The 14,704-nt window shown below is 38.7% G+C and overlaps 1 protein-coding gene across 3 annotated transcripts in view; it reads left to right on the forward strand.

The window, feature by feature from the left end:
• Window positions 1-14,704, forward strand: part of RC3H1 (ring finger and CCCH-type domains 1) — a 68,874-nt gene that overhangs the window by 22,115 nt on the left and 32,055 nt on the right. For 2 of the 3 annotated variants that reach the window (XM_026669174.2, XM_087960911.1), the window contains exons 4-12: window positions 155-394; window positions 1,943-2,118; window positions 2,329-2,529; window positions 4,426-4,558; window positions 5,634-5,752; window positions 6,430-6,542; window positions 10,881-11,162; window positions 13,521-13,714; window positions 14,294-14,688. In XM_026669174.2, coding sequence (XP_026524959.1) covers window positions 155-394; window positions 1,943-2,118; window positions 2,329-2,529; window positions 4,426-4,558; window positions 5,634-5,752; window positions 6,430-6,542; window positions 10,881-11,162; window positions 13,521-13,714; window positions 14,294-14,688 — 1,853 coding nt within the window. The remainder of the gene's footprint in view (window positions 1-154; window positions 395-1,942; window positions 2,119-2,328; window positions 2,530-4,425; window positions 4,559-5,633; window positions 5,753-6,429; window positions 6,543-10,880; window positions 11,163-13,520; window positions 13,715-14,293; window positions 14,689-14,704) is intronic. The other variant, XM_087960912.1, reaches the window with a different exon arrangement.

Genomic DNA, 14,704 nt, shown 5'->3' on the forward strand with positions numbered 1-14,704 from the left:
ACAGATAAAAGTTTTCCTCAGCAGATCTAAATACCACAAAATTTTAACCCTTGCATACTATTTGAATAATTGGCCCCCAATAGATTGTAAATAAGTTTTGCATTACCCTCAAGAAATTCTGAAATAACCCCCAACATTTTTCTCTTCGTTAAAGGTGTAGGATTGAACAGCACAACTCAGAGTGTGCTTAGTCGGCCCATGCAAAGGAAGCTTGTGACATTAGTTCATTGCCAGCTGGTAGAAGAAGAAGGGCGGATCCGAGCTATGCGTGCAGCCCGATCTCTAGGTGAAAGAACTGTTACTGAGCTTATTCTTCAGCACCAGAATCCCCAGCAATTATCTTCAAACCTTTGGGCTGCAGTGAGGGCTAGAGGCTGTCAGTTCCTTGGACCAGGTATATATCAGGGAAAATGGCTTTCTATCACTGAGAAGATTAGCTGTTATATGAGCAAAATTGCTTTACATATTTTCTATATTTGAACAATTGAAAGCATTTAAAAAACCAATTTCTTTTTAATGATAGCATGGCTTATTTCTACTTTACATTGAACAGATTTGACAGATTTTACTACAGTTTTACAAAATGTTCAGCTATACAGTAGGATGGTGTTTTATTAAATTGTTTAAAGATTCAGTACAGGCTCCAGCAGTACCAGAGTATTAAGGAAAAGGTCTCGCAAATAAAAACTAACAAAAGTTCAGACTTCAAGAAAAATATAAAATAATATTTAATAAGTTTCCACTACTTTAGTTGTAAAAATTCAGCATTTAAATTTTTGGAGTTAGTTGTTACCCAAAGCTCTCCTAGCAGCCTTCCCTAGCCTGGGTATCTTTCAGACATGTAAACTTCAATTTCAGAATGCCCATCCAGCAATTGGTGGGTTCTGCCTTAGGGGACACAAAATAGCACTCAAGGACCACGTCTTAGTTGCAAGGAGTAACACGATCAACTACTTACACTGATTTATTCATTCATTACAGGGAATCCTCAACTTACAATTAATCCCAAAATTCCACTGCTAAGCAAGGCAGTTTTTGAGTCAGTTGTGCCTAATTTTATGACTTTTTTGCCATAGTTGTTAAGCGATCACTGCAGTTGTTAAGTGAATCATGTGGTTGTTAAGTGAATCTGGCTTCCCCCACTGATTGTGCTTTTCATAAGCTCCCTAGGAAGGTTGTAAATGAGAATCTCAAGACTTCAGGATGATGCAACCATCATAAATACACACCAGTTGCTAAGCACCCACAGTTTGATCACATGACTGTGGGGATGCTGCAAGTGTGAAAATTGGTCATGTCACTTTTTTCAATTCCATTGTGACTTTGAAAAGTCATTAAATGAATGGTTGTAAGTTGAGGATTGCCTGTATTAAATATTGCAATAGTATTGGACTGAAATAATCAGTGGCATAATTAATCCTATGATGAACTATTTGCAGTAAAGAATATACTTGGGGGTTTTAGCATTTATTTTTTTTTGGTAGGTTTGTCTTTGCACTCAGTCATTCCTATTTTTGAAACCATGTCATAAACAGACTAGTAATTGATATGAAAGTGAAAGTTGTCTGGTTCCTTCTAATGCAGGTAAATTATGCTCTACGGCAGGGGGCCCCAACCTTTTCTATACCCTACACCCCTGGAACACTTCTGATATATTCTTGCACCCCTTACAAAAATAACTATATGCATATTATTATGCGTATACACTATAATTTTGAAACTTCTAAACCCAAGTTTTTGCACCCCCTGGAATATTGTCTCCTACCCCCAAGGGGTGCGAGCACTATTGGTTGGGAACCCCTGCTCTAAGGGAATGGCATATTTTCTAGCACAATCCTGATGTAACCTGGAGATTTCTATAACTTCTAATATAATTGCTAATTTGTAATATTTTTACAAAAATCCAATGTTAATCCTGTGTGTGGTCCTCTTGATTTTCCAGCAATGCAGGAGGAAGCCCTGAAGTTAGTTCTTTTAGCTTTAGAAGATGGATCTGCTTTATCTCGAAAAGTCTTGGTTCTCTTTGTGGTACAGAGGTTGGAGCCACGATTTCCTCAGGCTTCTAAAACCAGCATTGGGCATGTTGTCCAGCTTCTTTACAGAGCCTCCTGTTTCAAGGTACAAAAGAACTTAAATGCTTATGGATCTTCTTTATCCAGTAGTTATGTCCATTCATAAATGTGTGTGTGTATGTGAACTTCTTTTGCACAAATGGCATGATGCAAAAAGTTCCACAGAATTATCATTTGCAAGAGAGAAACTTGATTAGGCACACTTATTCCTTAGGTTTATTACTTTATCGTACTTTAATAATTTTGCCTCAACCAGGTGACTAAACGTGATGAGGATTCCTCCCTAATGCAGCTGAAGGAGGAATTCAGAACATATGAAGCGCTGAGACGAGAACATGATTCCCAAATTGTACAAATTGCTATGGAAGCTGGTTTGCGGATAGCTCCAGATCAGTGGTCTTCGTTATTGTATGGAGACCAGTCTCACAAATCCCACATGCAGTCCATTATTGACAAGGTAGTATCTCTTTAAATCATTACCCTTTTGTTTCTCAAATCAATTTTTAAAATGCTGATAAAATTGTAAAGAGAAATTCATATTTATATGCGAAATGCACCAATTCCAATTGTTTTCATTCTGATTTTGTACAGGTATTTCTCGACTTAACAACCAGTCATTTAATGATTGCAGTTACAACAGCACTGAAAAAAGTAACCAGTGAATCTTTTTCACACTAGTATTGCAGCATACCTATGGTCACATGATCAAAATTCCTGCATTTGACAATTGGCATGTATGAGGGTTGCAGTGTCCCAGGGTCATGTGATCACCTCTTGTAACCTTTTATCAAGCTAAGTCATTGGGAATGCCAGATTCATTTAACATCCATGTTACTAACTTAACATCTGCAGTGATTGATTTAACAACTTAGGAAGAAAGATCGTAAAATGGGGTAAAACTCACTTAACAACTGCCTTGCTTAGCAATAGAAATTTGGGGCTCAATTGTGGTTGTAAGTTGAGAACTACCTGTCGTGGGAACGGAATATCCCTTTTACTTGTAAACTTTAGCTTTGGTCCAAAATACCTGGGAACCTTCTTCACCATTATAGACATAAGGCTATCATGGGCCTCTAAACTAGAAAGCGTGTTTTTTTACCTATTTTCACTTTAGTATTTATTTGTGAATTCCAGTTGAATGCTTTTTACTTCTGCTTTTATTATTCTTATATACTTTAAAACTGTTTTATTATTTTATTGTATATTTTTTATTTTGTAAATCACTTTGAGAGGGCTTTATGTAGGAACTAGTATAAAATACACTTATTTCTAGCAGTAGTAATGTTCCTGAACGTTATTAACTCCTTGAATAAAAATAAAAACAGCCCTAGACCATTTCTTAAGCTTAGAGCTAAGATATAATCGTTGCTCTAAGCAGTACTTTGGAAGGTACTTACGTTTGAAAAAAAAGACTAAAGCACATTTATATAAGGCTGCATGAGGCAAGTACTTAAAAACATTTGGAAGCATAGTACAATTTCAGGAGTAATTTTTAGCTTTAGTCGATAACTTTGGAAGCCTGGGCTTGTATGACACCATAATGCGGAAGCAGTTTCTTGCAGTCCAACTGGAAAAAGTATTGCAGTTTTTCTCCAGCACGACGATTGGAGAATCCATGGATGGGTTGACACGTGTCTTTCTGCCCGGAGACTGAGTCCAACTGTTTTTGCCACGCCCTTCATCAACTGTCACTCTCCCCAGTTCACGACTCAGTCTTGCCCTAGAAGGTTGTAGCAAAAGATGGAAAAAGCATTGCAGTTTTTCCATGCTACTCTGTTGTGAACCTATAGATTTATTTCAATAAATAAAGTTCAAGAGTTTTCTGCATGCTGTTTTTCCTTGCAGCATTTAATCTTGATAAAGCAAATCTTAATTGGTTTTTCAGGATTTGATACTCGGGATGTAGAAGTTTTCATCCACTTTAACATGCATTTACTCCTGTGTACTAAGTAAATAGAGCCAATGGAGAGAACTAGAGTCTATGAGGGAACTCATGTGTATGCAGTGCAAAAGAAACCAGATCTTTGTTTATACATAACTAATAATGATACTGTTGAAATGGAAGGATGAGTGCAAAAGATGCCAGAAGTTAATTTTTTTTTCACTTTTGTCTTCTTACAATAGCATTTTTCTTGATTAAAAACTTATTTTAGTGTCTTTGTATATTCTTTTCTGCTATAATTAGGAATTAGTGCAGTATTTCTGGAGAAGACATCAAATTTTTGAAGACAAAGTGCTTTATATTAAGTCACAAATAATAAGATAATGTTACATATATTTTTCCATGGGGTTTGATTGGGGTGTCCATGTGGACAGAAAGCATTTCTGATGATTAATATGTGAATGTGTTAAGTTGCAGACCCCAGCCTCTTTTGCACAGAGTGTTCAGGAATTAACAATTGCTCTCCAGAGGACTGGTGATCCAGCTAATTTGACCCGGCTTCGACCTCATCTTGAACTTCTTGCAAATATTGATCCTAGTCCAGGTAAACTTGTATGGATGGGCAGGCAGACAGGCAGACAACAGTTTTTATATTATCTTAAAACTAATATATTTATTAGGGCATAAGCTTCTGTGCACTAGAGCCAGTTTCATCAATTTTATGAAACTATATTTTTTGACCAGCAATTCCAAATTTTTCCTGTATGTGGACTACAATTTTTAGAAATCTACGCAGCAGTGGGCTGCTACGGGTTCACCCGGGTTTGGGCGAACCTGTAGCTAATGTTATGGCCGGTTCAGTGAACTGACAAATCCCACCCCTGGCTGGCCCCACCTACCCCACCCCTCCCAACCTGCCCCACTCCTCCCAGGAGTCTCCACACGACACGTTTTGGGTATGAGGTAAGTGCAGGGCCTGCATGGAGGCTTGGGGAGGGGGAAAATGGGTCTCCCAGAGGCTCTGGAAGTCCGGAAACAGGCTCGTTTCCGGCCTCTGGAGAGCCTCCGGAGCCTGGGGAAGGTGAAAACGCCCCCCGCCCCCGTGGTGCAGGAGGCTGACTAGACCATGCCCACCATGCCACACCCAGCCAGTAACCAGGCAGAGAACTGGCTGCTGAAATTTTTAAAGCCCACCCCTGGATCTATGTATAAATCAGAAGTTAGTGCTGACTGCACATTCTGTTTTATACAAAATTTCTACTTCCTGGAGATGATACTCTAACCTCAAAAACCACATAAACATAATCTTATGATAATTTCAAAGTTCATGTTATTTTATAATATATTTATTTTATTTCTGTATTCTTGCCAGAAAAGTCCAGTGCAAAAATATAACAGGAACATTCTAACGTAAATTACCATGTAAAACCAGCTAAGTTTATTTTAAAGAGGAAAGAAGTAAATAAATGGCCAGAGGATCCTGTTCTTGTCATGAAATAAACTAATTTGCTTTTCAAAATCAAATCTTAATTCTTGCATATCATTAGTTCCTTGTAAATGTCTTATATTTTCCATGTTATAAAAAAGCTGAATGGTTTTTATATTGAAAGAGTTTTTTGTTCCATAAAATTTCCCATTGCTGAGAAAAAGTAAGCTTTTTCTTCTTCTAAACAACATAGATGCTCCACCACCCACGTGGGAACAGCTTGAGAATGGATTAGTTGCTGTACGGACTGTGGTACATGGACTGGTTGATTACATCCAGAATCACAGCAAAAAGGGAGCAGATCAGCAACAGGTATAGTGTATAGCAGGGCTCCCCAACTCCTCGTCTGCAGTCCTGGTGTTGGGCTGCAGCCTGTTTGGAACCAGGCCATGGAAGTGATGGGTAAGCATAGTGTGTGGGCGCACACGAAGCTGCATTTGTGAAAGTGATGCGAAACCATCCCCTTCCCCACGACCACCATGGGTGAGCACACCAGACAAGAAAGGTTGGAGACCGCTAGTATATAGTGCAGAGCTTGGGAAAAGTATACTCAGATGAGGGGTTCCTTTCTGAAATAAAACAGTTGTTTATTCTTTCACATTGTATGTAAGATAACAAATTGCCACAAGAGATAATAGATTTTTGACTTTCTTTGAAGCCAAGATCAGTCAACTACTTAGTTTTCTGTGAGGTTAGTGTACTATATTATTACTTATCCCTATCAACGCTATTAAATGATATGATTAAGTGTTCTTTTTTAAATAATCTATTGTATCTACATAAAGGATGATCATACACATCTTTATATGAACAGACTGGTATTATCTATATGCTATGATTTTGATGATCAATTACAATAATCAAACATAGTCACTCATGTCATTTTTAACAAAGATATCTTTCCATATTTTTTCTTGAGATTTTTTTTTTCTATTTATTTTGGAGAATTATTTTCCAAATAATCTTTTGTGTTCTTTTACCCAATTTAGCCACCTCAGCACAGCAAGTACAAGACATATATGTGTCGAGATATGAAGCAGAGAAGAGAATGCCCCCGTGGGGCCAGCTGCACATTTGCACACTCACAGGAAGAACTAGAAAAGTAAGTTCCATGTCATTGTTCTACCTTAAATATTATATACGAGCTCAAAGTCAGAATCATTCAGTTCAGTTTGAGTCAGCCTCAGAGGAACAGAATAGTAAAACCTTTGATTTATAAGTTTATAAGTCATACAGCAGCATTTTATTAATAATATATTCGTCTGAATGCATCAACCTCAGAGATTTTTTAAAAATTCTAATTAGGGATTGCTGATATTATAAGCAAAAAAGTTAATTTTTAAAATCGACCTTCAAACACGAGAAATTGATAAGTACTACTATGGTTGTATTTTTTTAGAAGACATTTAAGAAATTATAAAAATGTTTAATTGAACTTCTGTTTTAATTATTAAAATATTATTAAAGAAGAAATTATTTCATGAATGAAGGCAAATATATGTGTCCCATGAGAATGTCTATGGAGATTCTCAGTCATCCATGTCATGGTTGTCCCAAAGGTGCTTTTTTTTTAAAAAAAGAGTCAACTGGACTTCCTGGTTTTTCTTTGAAGACTTCTTCAGCTCTTGGATGAGAAGCGAAACTTGGATGAAACTTCAGCTTCTTGGATGAGAAGCGAAACGTCTTCAAAGAAAAACCAGAAAGTCCAGTTGCCTCTTGAAAAAAAAGCACCTTTGGGTCCCAGGATAATGTTGCAGGATCCATTCTGAGTCTGTTACCAGGACCAGAGTTTTAATCTTCCAAGTTTTTGGACTTGTGCTGGATCCTGGATCCAAGAAACTTCTCTCTCATTAGAATGTGTGCTTTAGGTTATTCTATGCATAATATTTATGGGGTGTCTGGTTGTGTGTGACATTTTAGTTGTTGATTGGGGCGTTGATGGCTGGCTATTAAGTTGTTGGCTGTTGTTTCCTTGTACTTCCAAGTCCTCAGCTCCTAAGAACTTGAGAAGCTGGCAGTAAATCAGCACTTCTATTTACTGAAAGGGCCCCATTTTCCAGGCTTCACTCATTTCCTCAGCTATTTAGGAAGCCAAGGACAGGATCCTTAATTTATTTCACTTGGGCTGAGCAATGAAATATTCAGCATCTTTACATTTGAAGATGAACATCATAGAAATGTGAGTTGGGAAGAGATGTTTTTGAGCAAGTGTAGTCTCCCTTAAAAGCAGCTACAAAAAATTATCTTCTTGCCTACTTTAATCAGGTTTGGATTTTTAATTAATCTTCTTGTGGTTTTACAATTTGTGAACATATTATTTTATTTCCTATCTCCGTTTGTAATGTTTTATCTTATGACATGACTCTGATTGTATTTGTTGATAATTTTAAAAAATACAAGATGAGTTGAGGTCTGAAGATGTGTTTCATCTTCATTTATCACAAGACTTCCTATTTAGAAGTAATGCAATTGAAAACAATTGGCAATAATTAATAACCCAAGAGTTTGGAATCCTGGTAAACAGCTCAGTGGAAAAAAAAAAAACCTAGTCCAGGGGTCCCCCAGGCCGTGGCCCATTACTGGGCTGTAAGCCATTAGAAACCGGGCCTCAGAAGTGGCAGGCAAATGTGTGCACTCCATGTGCGCAAGAAGTGGGGGCACATGCCTGCCACTCACGAATGGAGCTGCGTGTGCACGCTTACTGGCCGTTCGTGCGGAACCTTCCCTCCCCACCACCACTGGACTGCAAAGCTGGAAGGGTTGGGTAACTGAGCTACTGGATCATTGGGAAACAATTACTGCAAATAGGTTGTGATATGGCCATACTTGAAGGCTGAGTTAAAAGATGTGCAGTTGACATGTGGGAAATTTTGTGTTACAGTACTGTTTTTTACTCTGAACTCAAGGTCAGAGATAACCATCAATTAGCTGCTAGCCCATCTGCTAGCATTCATATCCTTTTAGTTTTTGTAATTCATCTCTCTCTTAGTCCTTTCAGAAACATATACAAAATCATCTTCATCTTACCCCTGTTAATATTGGAACCTAATGTTTTTTCCTTGCTTTTGTTCCATCATTATCTATAATCTCCATACAATACATGCATATTCTCTCATCCATTTTGCTGCTCAACTGAGTGCAATCACCAGTGGTTCCTGCAACATAGGAATATAAATGGGAGTTACTGAGACAAGCAGAAGCACCATGAAACATGTAGCTGTTGCTTCAAAGGATTTCACAGAGAAAGACATGAATAGTAAGGGCCATTGTCCGAGGATTTCACTGTACAAATGCTTGAAGTTTTACTTTCCTTTTGTGGTAAAAAAGAAACAGAACATGGAATCATCAAAATTCATACTTGGAAATTACTTGTCTAGAAACTACAAAGGGAAGGAGAGAGGGCCAAGTGAAGAAGTGAATGTTTTGGTTGCTGAGTATCAAGCCTGTAGGTGGTGGATAAGTGAGAGTAGATATGTTTGCAGCTTTCGAGATCAGCAACTTTTACAGCCTTTGGGGTGAAAAGGATTGCCACAGATGGACTACAGGATAGTCTTCAGTTTCAATCATTGTTCAGTGACTACTGCCAGAGTTATGGCAGCACTGAACGAAGGGACTTCCAATCACTCCCCAAAATTATGGGTATTGCAGTTCCCCACAATCATGTGATTAAAATTTGGACACTTGGCAACCTGTTTGCACTTACAACTGCAGGGGTGCTTTAACTCCTATCTGCCTATCTCCTCACAATCTCTGTCCTTTTGGCGCCCTGCATTCTACCTTCCCCTAAGCCATATGTGATGTTTGGTATCTTCTTGCTTCCACAGCTGACCAAGCATGCCCAGCTTGGCCCTTCATGAGTCAGCTGCTGGCTATACAAGGCTTTCTGCCTAAGGTCGCACACAGCACAGACATGGGGAAGATAGCAGATGCCTTATGAAGGGCCAAGGAAGACATATCTTGTCAGTAGAAGCAAGAGGACGATGAAGGTCAGCTGGCGTGGCAGTGCAGGATTGCAGGACCCTGGGTAGAAGAATAGTGAGGATGACTGGGACTAGGTTGGAGTGGTTTAGGCTTCCTAGGATACCTGTGACTTTGCATTGCACTGATGTTCTGGGGCTTCTTGGGGTGGCTTGGGCTTCATACCATGCCATACTGCTGGAGCACCTGAGGCTTCCAGGGTGGCTTTGCAGTGTACTGAGGTTCAGGGCTTCTTGCAGTCCCAGAGCCGCAGTGTACCAAGAAGTCTCTGAGCCACAGTGTGACAAGCAGCCCCAGAAGCCTACAGTTTTGAGGCTACTTCCCTCGAGGCAGGTTGTAGAGCAGCCAAAGATGCAGATGGCGAGGGGGGGAAGTTGGGAGGAGGCAGGCCCTTACCTTAGAAGAACCAAGGCTTGGGACTGGGAGGGATCAAACTCAGAATGGCTTGACTTAGGATGGATCCTCAGTTATCAACTTGCAGAGTTCAATTAATCATGGGCATGAGGAGTGCTGAGTTTGCTGTTGTTAAGTGATACAGTTGTCAGGGTTCTGGCAATTGCCCTAATTAAATCATGAGCCTCAAATCAAGCTTCAAAAGAAACTAAAAGATTTATTAGGAGCAACATGTCTAACATTAACCTGTATGAAGCCAACTCTGGCATACGTAATTTACCTGTGACCCTGTTTTCCCCCTGGGTGTGTCATAAATCAGATTCTCCACTGAAGCACTTTCACAGGCTGGGTGTCATCAATCATGTTCTCCAATTAAGGATTTTCATGGGCAGAAGATCCGGTAGCTTAACTACAATCTTTGTAAGATAAGTGTTGGAATGTACTTCTGGCTTTAAACTGCTACACTGCTCCTTCAGATTTCCTCCCCCCCCCCCCTTGTTTATGGCAACTCTAAAACAGGCATAGGAACACTTTATGAGTTGACAGCAGCCATGTGATGCCATGTTTTACAACCACATTGTATAGCAATATAAATTCCAATCCCAGTTAGTTTAGTTTAGTTTACTTTATTGTCATTGCACCTCATACAACAAAATTAAATACCATCTTCAGTGTACATTATGACTGAAAATAAACACAAACACACATCCTTCATGTTCTATACATTGAATTGAAAACCCCTGATATTGCATTAATATTGCAGTATACAGTAGAATTCAACAGAGTTACTGCCCTGGGATAGAAGCTGTTTTTCAGCCTATTTGTCCTTGTTTTATTATCCTGTACTCTCTGCCAGATGGTAATAGTTCAAAAAAGAGTGCTCAGGATGAGATGGATCTTTGAGAATTACCATTGTAATTCAAGGGCTATTTGTATTATCTAGCTGTATGAAGTCCGCACGTATTTATCATATTTGTTAATATTGGGCCTGATTTAAAATGTATCCTGCTGCAGCTATAATACTTCTATTTTGTTTTGTTGATTAATTGCCATATTTTTTTTCTTGAAGGTTTCGCAAGATGAACAAACGTCTAGTTCCTCGAAGACCTTTGAGTGCCTCTTTGGGTCAACTAAATGAAGTGGGCCTGCCAGCAGCAGCTATTATCTCAGATGAAGCAACAGTGGACTTACCCAGTAGAAAACCCTCTACCTTGCCAAATGGGATTGTTTCACCAGGCAGTACAGTGACACAACTTATCTCTCGTGGGACCGACTCCAGTTATGACTCAGTCATGAAACCTGGGAAGATGGACCACCACAGTAGCAGTGCCCCTGGATCACCTCCTGATTTGTATGCTTCTATATTGTTTATCTTTTAGAATAAATAAGCTTTGCAAAAGAGTAATCCACACATGCTTCCATATGCAAAAATTGTATTCCGGAAAAAATGACATATATATATAGCTTTGTGGACTGCTGGTGGGGGTGAGGATCATTCCCTGCAAGTGGCTGGCAAATGTGCACACCACTCATGCAAATGGAGCGTGGGTGCCCGTTTGCCTGTCGTTTCTGTGGCCTGGTTGCAAAGAGCTCACAGCCCAATAGTGGGCCGCGGCCGAGAGGTTGGGGACCCCTCGCCCTGTATTCAAAGTATAAGAGCTCCTTAAACTTGAATTTGTTTGCTGTTCATGTTCATATCCTGCCAATAATGTGGAAGTAATTTGCAATCATTTTCTTTCAAAATACTTTTTAAAAACTTCCCAAATTGACCAACCACCATAATATTTCTTTGAAATTTTCCATCCAAGAATTGACTGTGCCAGCCTTCCTTAAGTTTCCAACTTAGTCACAGTCAAGGACTGCCACTATTGAGATTTTCTGCTTACATTGAATAAGAAAGCAAACCGTAATTTTGTAAGGTTGCTGCTGTAATAGTTAAGGTGCAAGGCTAGAAAGCAAGAAGCCATGAGTTCAAATCCTACCTTAGCCATGAAAGCCAGCTGGGTGACCTTGAGCCAGTTCTCTCAGCCCAATCCACCTCACAGGGTTGTTTTAATGTTTCTTTTTAATATTTTTTAATATACATCAATATCATTGTATGAACAGTGAGGTGTTTGGGTATCATTCATTTAGATACAAGTAATAATAGTAATATTAATGTTTGTTACTTTAATCATACTTACGTAATTGTAACACATATTTATATTAGAGTGTGTTCCTTCATTATTTAGTTGTTCAATGTTTTAGTGTGCCATTCTAATAACAGTCACAATATTATTTAAACATACATAGTGACAGCATCTTTCAACATCTAATCTTTACATCTAGCTATTGCTTTTAGTATATTATATAAAAATATGTATAATAATATTCCCCCTTTATCTTGTTTCTACCTCTATTCTAGCTCTTAATAAAGCCAATCTTGTATTAAAAAGCATTTCCTTTATAACATCATCTCTTGTCTGTTTTAGTATTTCGATTCTTATTCATTTTTTGACTTGCCTCCCGCATTCCTCCCTTGGGTCTTTATCTCTATCTACCTTTTTCCTGTTTAATCCAAATATTTCATCCATTTCTACTATCTTTTGCTGCCGTACCTCCCAAGGATCTGCCCAAGCCCCTATCTTCTCTTCAAAAATATTTTTCTGTTTATCCAATATCATTTTTTAGTTTCTTAATATATATTTTTCCTGATTTAATTCATAAGTCTTCATTGTCTTCTCCTTTTCTTCTTTTATTTGTTGATTTATCTGTTCTATCTTTTCCTCTGGTCTTTCTATTATCTCCTCTATTTCCTGTGCTTTATGATCTTTATTCATTGTCCCTTGTTGAACATTTTCTAATTCCCCATGTATGTCATGTATGTCTTTTATCTCCTTGTGGTTCCTTGTCAACATATCATAAGTACTTTGGAACATCAACACCATTTCTCTTTGAAATTCACTCATCTCCCCCTGGTGCAACATCTTATTATTTTGATAGGTCCAAGTATTGCTCAATAGTCTTGTCAGTGTTTTATCATCGCCCCACAGTCTCAATTGTCTATGACCTCAGAAAGCCAGCTTAGAAACTGTTTACACAGTCCTAGCTTTGCTCCTCGGGGAATACAATAGATATAGTTCTTTATGTCCCACAGTTAGTCAGTTCCATTTAGATAGTCCAGGAAGATTCTCCTTAAGTCCACACTATACGTTCAGTCATAGATCCTGGCATTTAAAAGTCGCTTTCTTTGGATGTCTTCCATAATGTCAGATTATGTGGGGAAAAGAGGAGGAGAAATATGTGTTGGATATGTTTGCAACATTATTTGGTAAAAATAATAAAGGTGGGACATAATCAAATAAATAAAACGGAAGAGGGATTCTTATAAAAGCCATCTGATATTGGTCTAAATTAGAAAAAGTGCTTGGGGTTTCCTGCAATGTGAAACATAAGGATGGAGTACTTAGATTAGTGGCAGAATATAACAGAAGAGCATGTGCTTGGAATCAGGTGATCCAAAGGTCATTTCCCAGATGTAGGGGTATGAGGAATCCTCTCTCAGATCATTGAAAACTGCTGCTTATCACTGTCAATCACCGTTAGCAATACTTGAGAGAGAAATCCTTCTAAATTTCCCACAAGTAAATGGGAGCACATAGCAACAATAAAACACTGCTGTATCTATACTAAGTTGTAATTGTTCCAACGTTGTGTTTGTGTCATCTAGGCTGGAACCTGTTTCCAAGAGCTCTCACCCAGTGCCCCCCCGAGGACCTACAGAGTTGCCTCCAATTTCAGTAGGCAAGCAGCTCCAAATAGTTCCCCGAGGTTCCCAGTTGTACCCAGCTCAGCAAACTGATGTGTTCTATCCAGATCCTCGAGGAACAGCTCCCCCATTTGAACCTCCACCCTATCAAGCAGGTAAATCCCATCTATATGAAATTTAGTCTTAATAAAATGTTATTTTTTTCCCTTTTTTTTAGTTTACTTTATTGTCGTTGCACCCTGTACAACAAAATTAAATGCTATCTTCAGCATACATTATAACTATAAAAATAAAACACAAACACACATCCTTCACATTCTATACAATTAAATTGAAAACTCCTGATTTTGCATTAATATTGCACTATACCAAGGGTCTTCAAACTTGGCAAGTTTAAGACTTGTGGGCTTCAACTCCCAGAATTCCTGAGCAAACATGACTGGAGGAGGAATTCTGGGAGTTGAAGTCCACAAGTCTTGAAGCTGTCAAGTTTGAAGACCCCTGCGCTATACAGTAGTGGTTGCATAGAAAATATTGATTAAATTCTATCATCAGAATATGATGCTTTCTATCATCTTTTATGACAGATGTAGTTTGCAAAAATAAATGGATGTCCTCAGATGTGAATGGGAAAAAAAAATTAACCAACATTTTGTTTCATGCAAACTCTGATTCTCCGAAGTAGTTAAAACAGTGGACTAAATATTATTCTAAATCTCGTTTCATATACTTAGGTGTATATTATCCTCCAGCTCAATCACTGCAGTGCATGTCTCGATTTGTCCGACCTCCATCATCTATTCCTGAACCTGGTCCTCCTTTTGTAGAACAACATTATGCACCCTATCTCCAAGATCGCATCATGAACTCGCAATACAGCACACAGCCACAGCAATACCCTCCCATGAGTCAACCTGTATATCCCCCCCATTATGACAGCAGGCGTGTGTATCCTGCTGCTCAGCCATACCAACGGGAAGATATTATCCGAGGAAGTCCTGTTCCAATTGAAATTTCTCCACCTGCTGTATCATCGTATGTACCTGAAACAAGAGACAGATATCAACAAGTGGAGGGCTACTATCCGGTTGGACCACACATGAATCAGATTAGACCTTCATATCATAGAGTATGTTACATTTTTA

The sequence above is a fragment of the Notechis scutatus genome, chromosome 3 (genome assembly GCF_049901735.1).
Source record: "Notechis scutatus isolate UNSWTSFEM ecotype Mainland chromosome 3, rNotScu1.2, whole genome shotgun sequence".
NCBI classification, from domain to species: Eukaryota; Metazoa; Chordata; class Lepidosauria; order Squamata; family Elapidae; genus Notechis; species Notechis scutatus.